The sequence below is a fragment of the Protomyctophum parallelum genome, assembly GCF_964188405.1.
Source record: "Protomyctophum parallelum genome assembly, chromosome: 21".
NCBI lineage: Eukaryota > Metazoa > Chordata > Actinopteri > Myctophiformes > Myctophidae > Protomyctophum > Protomyctophum parallelum.
Genome location: NC_139713.1, coordinates 21,862,027 through 21,872,738, shown reverse-complemented (window position 1 = coordinate 21,872,738; position 10,712 = coordinate 21,862,027). Strand labels below are relative to the sequence as shown.

At 44.1% G+C, this 10,712-nt stretch overlaps 2 protein-coding genes across 3 annotated transcripts in view; one reads left to right on the top strand and one right to left on the bottom strand.

The window, feature by feature from the left end:
• Nucleotides 1-1,446: 1,446 nt before the first annotated feature.
• Nucleotides 1,447-3,024, bottom strand: LOC310878877 (eukaryotic peptide chain release factor GTP-binding subunit ERF3A-like; the record flags this gene model as incomplete). Its single annotated transcript, XM_083793293.1, has 1 exon — nt 1,447-3,024. The coding sequence occupies one exon, from the start codon at nt 3,022-3,024 to the stop codon at nt 1,447-1,449; it is 1,578 nt and encodes a 525-aa protein (XP_083649419.1).
• A 1,272-nt stretch (nt 3,025-4,296) lies between these two features.
• tsc1b (TSC complex subunit 1b) overlaps nt 4,297-10,712 on the top strand; it is a 38,804-nt gene continuing 32,388 nt past the window's right edge. For both annotated transcript variants that reach the window (XM_083793732.1, XM_083793731.1), the window contains exons 1-3: nt 4,297-4,372; nt 8,291-8,501; nt 8,852-8,955. In XM_083793732.1, coding sequence (XP_083649858.1) covers nt 8,393-8,501; nt 8,852-8,955 — 213 coding nt within the window. In that variant the 5' untranslated portion in view covers nt 4,297-4,372; nt 8,291-8,392. The remainder of the gene's footprint in view (nt 4,373-8,290; nt 8,502-8,851; nt 8,956-10,712) is intronic.

Here is a 10,712-nt window from a genome sequence, read left to right as displayed (position 1 = left end):
TGCAAGGGCCTTGACTTCTTGGCAGTGGGGCTTTCCTGGTGATGACTGGTCCTCTGACGCCCCCCCCTTTGGTCAAAGATGGAATCCATGGCAGTCTCTGAAACTTCACTTCCATTTCTGCTTCTCTCCAGAGCACAAAGTATTGCACAGATTTCATTACTACTACAAATCTAAACTAGGGGAAATTTACAGTCTCCCCCATGTGTGATAGATGTGGTATTGCAGAGGGTTCTGTCACATAATTGATGGCAGTGTCCAGTAATAACCAATTTTAGGGAAATCGTATCTAACTATAAATGCTCCAATTAAGTCTCTGTACGTACGTCTGTAATCCACGTAACTCGAGAACTATTCGCCCCACCGACTTCAAAATTGACACACACGTTCCACCCCACCACAGGGGGTGCAGCAGTGCCCGGTGTCGAGTCGGTCGAACCCACGGTTGACCAGAACCACAAAAGGCCTCTCCACCGGGCTCTGGACAGGGCCCTTACCCCGACTCCATATATGGAGTCCAACTTGCATCGTTCCAAGTAGGCCAGCGCCCAACGGGCACCGCTCTAGTATATTTAATTGGTTCTCCAGACAACTGCAAAGGGATATCCAGCCAGATTGCTGTTTGGTAATATATGGTTGCTCTGATGAGATAAGGGCCCTTACTTCTCACCAAAAGCAGATATGCTTAAGGCAGGTGTGGTTGCTGCCAAAAAAGTACAAGTCTCCAACTTCTCCATGTTCCAAGCAATGTTTCAACAAGATGCTCTCCATTGCTAAACTAGAACAAATCCGTCATGATGGACAGAATACACAAGCTGCTAAGTTTCAAAAATGTGGATGCCATTCCTGGCAGTGCAGCTTGACAATAGTCGAGTATATGTTCTGTATATCTGGCCGCTATGGTAAAATCTGCATCTTTCACTACTGGACTGATAACTATCCCTGCTTTATGATGGTCATCGATCCCACCCATGTCTCCTTGTTTTCTTCTTCTTTTAATAGTATGTAAAAAAAATAAAAAATATATCTTCTATTTTTAGTAATGCTTTCGAGGCCCTTCTGGATTAGGCCACCTGTTGTTTCCTCATTGTGCACCTTCCACTTACCCCGTGTGTCGTTCTCCATCCATTTCGTTGTTTGTAATGATGTTCTCTTATATTTTTTAACTGTTTGACTCCTTGTTTGTCTCCTCTCATTACTCATTACAATTTTATTTTGCAATTTATCTCGAGTTTGTTGTATTGACCAGAGAGAGCTGAAATCTCAAGCAGCCATTGCTTAGCCACTCCTACCGGAAGTCTCAGAACTCAGAACTTGCTCCCCTTTGCAAGGCTGAGTGAAAGGGGAGCGGGCGAGGTTGGAGCTGCCGTCGTCGGGGTACCACCGTACCAATGAAGCCTCCGCCCCAAGCCCCCTTTTCTCACTGGTACTCCCATGTGACTGCCCTCTTCAGTCCCTCTCAGGAACGAGCTTCAGTACTATACCTCTGGCAATGGTCTTTCCTTCGTCCCGCAGAGTGAACCGTCCCATCTGTGGGAAATCTCTGAAGGTCTCGAGGCAGATGACTCGTGCTGCTCGCAGACGCACAATGCACTCCTGGTCCTGTTTGACAAACCGTGGCCGCGTTTTGCTCTTCTCACTTGTCTTCTTGTCCACTAGACAGATTAAGTGGGTGATCTGCACGTCCTCAACACAGGTGTGGATGTAAAGAACTGCATTGTAACCAGGGCAGATGATGGACTTGTGTTCAAGGATTTCAATTCGGGCATCAAAGGTGCACCCTGCATGGCAAAGATTCTCAGTGTCACACAGAATGAAGCCGGGTAGGATCTCGCCTTCCTCAATGCCCTTTAGTCGAAGCCTGAGGTTCTCACCTGGGGTGGCATGTACTGTCTCCTCGTCTTGTGGCATGTGGTAGAGGTCCAGCACCTCCACAACATGCTTGCTGTTGGGCATCATAATGAGGTGCTGTCCTTTACAGATGGAACCAGACTCCAGTTTCCCCAGAACTATAGTGCCCCTATCGTTGTATTTGTCTAAAATGGGTAATCTAACCGGGCCGTCATTTGATGCATTGAAATTTGCCAAACTGTCCAAGTATGGAATGAGTGGTAATCCTGTATACCAAGTGCACTGTTTAGTTGGTTCCTTGAGGTTAGCTCCAGTAAGACCAGAGCAGGGCATGAAGTGAATATCTTTCTTGGGGTTGAAGCCCACCTTTTTCTTTAAAAATGGCAACAACTTCTCCTTGCATTCCTCATATCTCTCATGGCACCAGTCGACTGTAGGGTCATCCATTTTGTTGATCAGAACAATGATGTGCTTCACCCCAACCGTTTTGGCCAGGATCGCATGCTCCTGTGTCTGTCCGCCCTTCTCAAAGCCGGTCTCAAATTCACCTTTCCTGGCTGAGATCACCAGCACGGCCACATCGGCTTGTGACGCTTCTCCTATCATGTTGGGCACATAACTTTTGTGACCTGGAGCATCCAAGATGTTATAGTGCTTTTTCGCTGTCTCAAAATAGGCCCGGCCCACCTCCACAGTCTTTCCTTTATCTCTCTCCTCTTCGTTAATGTCAAGAGCCCATGATAAATACCAGGATTCCCTGTTCTTCTCCTTGGCCTTCTCTTTGAACTTCTCCAAGGTCCTATCATCCACCATTCCTGTTAGATGCATGATTTGTCCAGCGATAGTGGACTTGCCAGCATCTACGTGTCCGATGAACATGAAACTGACATGTTCCTTCCTGGCAGCGTCTGGAGGGGTGGTCACCATATTGTGTATTATAGGCACTTCCTCATCCATCCTCGCCATCGTCTCCGACATCCCTGGCCCCCTGTCGTCTCTTGGGCTAATTGACATTTCAGACAGCTCCAGGGTGGTTACTGTTTCAACAGCAGTGCCGGAATTACTATGGAAAAATTCAGCCGCGTTCACATTGGGGACGAACGGCTTGGCACCCACATTGAGCACCTTGAACGCAGACTCCAGCTGCTCAGCTGCGGCTTCTCTCAGTTCCAGCATGGTGGTGATGGTGGTGGGGAGCTTGGTGGTGGTTCTTCTTGTTTGGCTCTTTCCTCTTTCAATGTGTCTCTCAATGTTCTTTTAGTCTCTACAACACCTTAAATACGTTGTCTAGACCTCTGGTCTGACATCACACAAACCGTCACACAAACCGTCTCCATGTATAGGCATAGACGTAGGTGAGGGCTGCATAGCTGGCCGAACTCTAGGGGCCTCATTTATCAACGTGATTTACACAAAAAATGGGCTTTTATCAGCATTTATCATTCCAGCGTACCCTACGCCAAAACTCACGTCTGGTCGGGAGCTGTCGTAGGCTTTGTCTGCACCCGTAGATGTGAGGGCTGCAAAGCGACCCAATCTCTAATCGCACCACCGATCCAACTGATGTTACTTACATCCTGTACAGGAGTTACAGTGAGTTACAGTGAGCTAGCATGCACAACTGTGACTTTGATTCTGTTTGACCTTAAGGGAATTGGAGCCTTAATTACTTATCATTGGTAACACATGTGAAGGAATATTATACAATATTTGGCTGCAGTGAAAAAGGGTCACTCATACCTACGGGCGCGTTCGGAAATACCGCACCGGAGCGCACTCGCCTGTTTGCATTGTGCATGCAGTGCATATTCCAACACACCCATGGGTTAAACAGTAACGGCTAAACTTACATTTTGAGTTAATAAGGTCAGGTGAGGACGTGTATGTCAGGTGAGGTAGCCTATAATTTTTGTTCTTCTGTTATGCTACTCATTTCACATTCCACACATTAGGCTACTCTTGTAAACAAGTGTAATGCTTAATTGGGTCGTCCACGCTTGAAATGTACTGTAATTATGCAAACTGTTAATAAATATTTCAATCAATCAATCAATCAATCAATCAAAGGTGTCTGTCTGTGCAGTCACAGACAGTGTGCACACACATGAACATGAACACACATATTTGCATTTTCAATTATAATTAAATACTCCAGCCTATTTTTACGCGCATGCGTGTACCACCTGTGTCACGCGAAACCGCATTACACAAATTCATCCCTCCACCTTTCACAACAACAAAGTCTTTGGTTTATTTGCAAACACAACTGGAATGTGTACAACTTACAACTATGAACAATAATCAAAAGCATTGGGGATATTATTTCAGTAAACATAATTGCAAAGTAATTTAGATCGATACATTTCACATTTGTCGTAAAATGTCTCATGTTCCATCTGGGGAGATAACTTGTGGGACTACTTTGCATGCAGCCAGTCAGACGGAGGCGGAGGAGGACTTCGGTGGGATGGGCTGTGAGGTGTTCAAGATGGCGGCGCCCTGTGGAGTGCGGTTACTCTAACAGGTAAACAGGTCCATTTATTTGCGACTTATTGTTTTAAATGTGATATAATGCATGTATTCACGTGAGTTGGATGGCGCGCGTTGCCGCAGAGCAGTCACGGTTGTCAAATGGATGATTCTTCATCCTCTACTACTCCTTAGTTGCAGCTAACGTTAGCTGTCAACGGCGATGGTGTGACTGACTTGTTTTTTTCATTAGGAAAATACAGTTAATATCAGACTGACTGATTTCTAACATGTAGTCATGTATTTATTTTTCCTTCGCCGCGGTTTCATAACTGCACGAACGTTGAAGTATGAGTATACCGCTACAATAATGCCAGCAAAGATAATCGGATAAAGTAAAGCGAACCCTGCCCATTGTTCTCTCAGCCAGGGTTGTTTACCAAGCCAGCAGTCCGTGGTCCATTCATATTGCCGAACACTGCTTTAGTTGTGTTTAAAAAAAATCTATTCTATATACTTGTTGTTGTCAACATAATGTTTAGAGGAGCTGCAAAGTGCTACCCGCACGGTAATTGCACATGATGTTTTGATCGCCATGAGTCATTTTGGTCGTTTCTTATGCGTCTCTCTCTCTCTCTCCGTGCAGTTATTGCATCTTGTCTGCACAGTGCACACTGAAAAATTAAATTCCGATTAATTTTACTCGTGAGAGAACCACCATGGCCTCTTGCCATTATCATTATTATTGAACCTATGATAAATTAAATTCTATTAAATTATGCATGGTTGGGGCTTGACATTTTATTGCAGCAGTCTCGGTAATGGTTAGCCCGGAACCCTCCATAAAGCTTTTCTGAAATTTGGATGTCGCTTTGTGTAGGGTCCCTGTTCATATTTATATTTTCGTATGGGAATTTTGGAACGCGGACATAAATATGCTCACTATCTGCGCCGTTTGACGGCCTGTTTTCCTTTGAGGGCTTCTGAATCTGTGAACTATAAGTACCTATATACCGCTGCGAATATCTCCTGTGGCGCGGAAGCCGATTGACCGATTTGGTCGCTTTGATTCTTCTTGTTTATTTACCGTTCATTGCGATGAGGTGTCAATAAACACGGAAGGAAGAGAAGAATCAAAGCGACCAAATCGGTCAAACAAAGATTAAAAATACTTAACGGCTTCCGCAGCGGTATGTATAGGTACTTAAACTTCACAGATTCAGAAGCCCTCAGAGGAAAAAATGCCGTAAAAGAGCGCAGACAGGCCGTATTCACGGTGTTTATGTTTTATTTATTTTTTATTTTATTGCCACCAGGTGGCAGGGTACTGCTGGAACAGGACCCCATGGTCTGGGTCGTCAAAAATGTCAGAAACTTCAGTACCATTGGGTTCTGCTTGGAGGGCTAGGTAATGGTGTGCGTTGACTTCACAATTATGAGCTCAGTGACCCTACATTATGAAATGGACTGCCTTGTCAACATTACATGACACATTCAGCCTAACCTTTTAAAATTAAATGAATTATCTATATTGTTTACTACCACTTTCAGAATGTTGCGCTTAAGTTGCGAATTATATATATATATATACACACACACACACACACACACACACACACATGTTATGTATTGCCCTAGAGTGCAACACACACACACACACACACACACACACACACACACACACACACACACACACACACACACATATATACATATACATACATATATTTCATTTATGATCGTCTCTTATGTGGAATTGCCTATAATATGGACTGGATGCATGCGAAAGGAGGCTGTGCGTAACAGCTTGTACACGGCCAAATGCAATTTCCAGTGTTTACATGGAAGTGCTTCGGCAGCATAAAGGTTCTTTGTGTCCCCCGGAGCGTTCCAGAGCTGCCAGGAGTGGCTGCTTGAGGTCACACGCAGGGTGGATCCTGTTTGTGTCACTGGACTGACTGACTGACTGACCGACCATGGGTCCCCGGCCCCGCAAGACACTCAAAGCTACACAACATTCACATTGGCCTAAATCCACTTGCAGTACAGTACAGTTACATGTCCCAACTACTAGCCCCATGACGGGGCAGTTAATTGATAACCCAGAAGACGATCGAGATGTAGCTTTTTTCTGTGAACCACGGCTATCTTAACCCTTTTACTGCTGCCATTTATTGAGAAATTAGGACCTAATTCATGCCAGCATTTTTTTAATTTGAGCTCTTATTTTGAAAAGCCACATTTTGCCTCAACCGGAAGTGAGCTTATCCCTGCCAGCTTTACGTTGCCAAGACAACCTTTGTTTACATGATCGAAAAATGCCGGTACATTTTTGCACTCCACAACGTCGGCTCGTGCCGTCAAAGAAACGCTGTTTTGACCAAAAATGCCATCTGGGACAAGGAATAGGAGATACAGGCGATTGAAAGAAACGGATAGAATGGATTCTTATGGCGACGGTGAATTAATATGAACGATCCAGTGCAGTGCTAACAACAGTGCTAGCTAACCGGCTAACGTGAGTAGCATTATGGCTTGATCAATCATATGCACTAATAAAGGGCAATTGCCGAAGGGCTTCGGCAATGGCAGCAAGCGTTAATATCAAATTAATGCTTCAATTGCCGAAGGGCTTCGGCAATGGCAGGAAGACGGTTAACACTTTGAGAGCCTCATTGAGATTATGCATCTGTCTGTTCCACTAAAATTATACACTGCTGAAAGAAACGGTCTACGGTACAGCATCTATTATGATCATGCCTGTATGCCTGTGTTGTCTTCATTGACCCGTTTGTCAGGGATTTTAAATTAAGTCTAGAACGCTGGTGAGAGCTCTCGTCCACTGATTAGTTACTATTGTTAAGCAATATGTAAGGATTGCTTTGTATTTGGATGGGCATTTGAAATGTCATTCTGGCTTTCTGTTACTTTGGTGAGCTGAGTCACTGCAAATCCAAATGGTATCTCAGAAAACCTGCATAGATTAACTCATCATGACCTATTAAGCCTTGTTAAACCTGTCCTAGATTCATTCTTTTAGAAGATGTTGGTGTGAAGGTTAAGCTAAAGGAAATCAGAATTCAGATTGTATACTACGAAGACTGGCAAGAAAAGATTAGATTCAAGCAAGCACCATAGCAACTTTGAGGTCAAATCATTTCTCAAACAACATTTCTCAGAAATCGTTGTGCTTCTTGTGTGTCAGGTCTGGTGCTTTAAAAAAATCATCTTTACTCTTTGAATTTGGTGTTAAAACTAAAAGCCCAATGAGTATGCTGTATGAAATAATATTTAGGTGTGGTTGCGTATCTTTACTTCAATTTCTGGTCTTATGTCAAGCAAAATGACAACAGAGAGTCTAGGCATATTCATATTGCATATATATTAGCGTCCGCTAATGTTTGGCAATGGAATGATGCATGCCTAATACTGACCGATTTGATATGGGTGGAGTAAATGGGGTTAGAGTTAGATATTCACTGTGTCTTGGGCTTGTGAGGCAGAAACTCTTCATAAAGGCTCTGGTCCTGTGTACATACCTAGGAATTGGGGTCAACTCATCATGGTCCACTCGGTACATTTCTAGGATATACATCAACGGGAAAAGTTTGACTGTTGGTTGCATTTATACTGGACATCAGAGCAAAAAAAATCCCTATTGATTTTTACCATGAACTGATATGGTTATGAACTAATATAAAAGTTTATTGTATTAACCCGTTTTGGGTGGGAACCCATTTTGGTGTTAGCATTACGTTATGCTTTAGCTATTTAAAAATAGCAGATCTACAAGCTCATAGCGCGCCACCGAGGGGCGCGCTACGAGCTTGTAGGTCTGCTGCTTTTTGAAAAATCGAAGAACGACTGACATAGAAACATAGCTTTTTCAGAAAACTGTCATTTTCAAACAGACATTTTTAGAATCTGATCTCAGGTCAGAATGGGTTTAACACTTGACTTGGGTTTCCTGCAGCGGTGCCTGGAGACTGTAAAGGCGGGTGGCCCACTGGCCCTGGGAGCCCTCCAGGCAGGCAGGGAGGGACGTGCTGCGTGAGAGACGCCCCGTACTGCCACCATGGCCAGGGAGCAGCCCAATGTGGCCGACCTCCTCCCGCTTCTGGAAACCTCTGACCTCCGTCAACTAGAAGAGATCAGAGGCGTTGTCAATGAGCACCTCAGCACTGGTAAGACGGTTCACCTGCCTGTGGACACCATTATGATTTTGTGATCCCATGTTGTGCTTTTTGGTGAGTCGAGCATGTCGCAAGTACCAATGTTTGTTTACCACTGAGTGCCATGCTACAAGCTTGTAGATCTGCCATCTTTGAAAAATTGTGAAAACGTGTACAAATCTTTGAATGTACAGTATATTCTTTCACAGCGAACGTCTCATACCTAGCTATACTTCTGAGGGGCCTCTGGAACAATCTATTTTCAGATGGGCGTCGGCGGCCAATTACATATAGTTTTTGGGGTTGTTGACATGGAACGTCTGGTCTCAGTCTCAATGGGTCGATGTTCTTCCCTCCTGCAGAACGAGGGTCCATGCTGCTGAACGTCCTGGTGGACTACTTCTTGGAAACTAACTCGGCCCAGGCCATGCATATCCTCAGTTCCATCAGAGAGCCACACGATAAGGTGAGACCTCGTGTATTAAAGTTGTCGGTCTCCACACCGCCGGACTTTGGTCGTTTGAGTTCCATGATGGAGGCCAGAGTGTCTTTTTCTTGGCTAGATCTTGGTTTTCCCTTAAGGATGATATATACATGGGTGCATGCCGATGTTCCACACGATGTTCCACAAAATGTCTGATCTACAAGGTCACCATGCGATGTGGTGTGAGCTTGTAGTGGTGCCACTGAATCCTTCAGAATAATGGCGATAGATTGCCAGCCAAATGAACCACTTTCACGTTTCCCAAAAAGCAGGAAGCAAAATTTCCCATTTCTACATCGCGCAGATAGTTATTTCTCTTCAGAAGCGTTAAGATTAAAGAGTATTTGAATTGATCAAACTAACAATATGTTGCATCTTCCATAAAACCCTAATGGTCTCCCATATATCATAAAAGCAAAGGTTAATTCCTCAATCTATGAGTTCTTGGTAGAACAGTAGGAACACTAGGTTTGCATGTTTAGGAAACGGCACTGGATAATATGTATTTGTAATTAAAGTGTTCTATATGATGACAGCTTAAAGGGACACTTCACCCTTTTTGCAAAAAAATATATGTTAATGACGCTAAATCTTCTAAACGTCATTAACATATTTTTCTTTTGCAAAAAGGGTTTCCCTTTAAGGATGACAGGATAAGGAAAGCAACAGTCAAGCAGTTGTGTGTTGGGCATCTTTCACGCTGCTTTACAAATCACTGATAGGGACTTGGCCAAATCCATATTAATTGTGGGGGTCCTTGACATGAAAAAATCACTGATATAGCAACATAAGGATTTAGAAAACGGCCTCAGGTCTCAATGGGTTAATCCCTGGGACCTCTTTATTGCCCCCCCCTCCTTGAAATGCCAAAGCGGGTGTTTCGAGTGTTTACATGAGCGGACACAGGCCTGAACCTCCCTGTGTGCACATGACCCTTTCCAGACGCATGAATGTAGGCCAACATCATTTATTTCATGCATTTCATCCTATTTGGTGTATCCTCCTCGTGGTTTACTAGACCAATGAAATGCACTATTGGTCATTCACATCTCCCTTTGGAGCAGCAACTGTACATTGCGCCCAGACACGCACAACTATCACTGAAACACAAAAACAATCCAAGATAAACGAGATGGTTGGCCTTGGATTCTGGCAGTAAAGGGTCTGCATAAATACAGTAGTTGAGCAATCTATTTAATCTTAAAACATCAGTTGTCTAGGGGTGCAACAGTCGATTTAATCTATTATAATAAATAATCGATAATTTAATCAAATAATTGATTAGTAATCACTCCCTATTTCGGGCATAGGAAAAAAATAAAAAAAGAGATAATGGTCCATTTGTGAACCCCTAATATAATGCGAGAGTCTTTTAATGTCCTCACCAGCTAGCATGGAATCCTTTTTCGCGTTTGAGTAAGGATGCACTGTGATTGGCCAGTGCACTTGTGAAAGGACAGTATCCACTTTGAGTGGCAGTCGGGGCAAACGCTCTTGCAGGAACATGATGTAGTATTCTGTGCCTATCGGGTTGCAACTCGAACGGGGCTGAGGTGGCTAAGCGAACTTCACAACGTTCGACACAGCAACTTGCACGCTTTAGCGCGCCCGGCGGTGTCTCTCGTGCCTCAAGTTCGCTTGAGACGGCGCCCCTCCGTCGCGGTCTGAAACTCTACTTTATCCCCTACTACTAGTAGGAGGGGGGCGTGACCATTTATTCAAACGCAAAGAAGATTCCA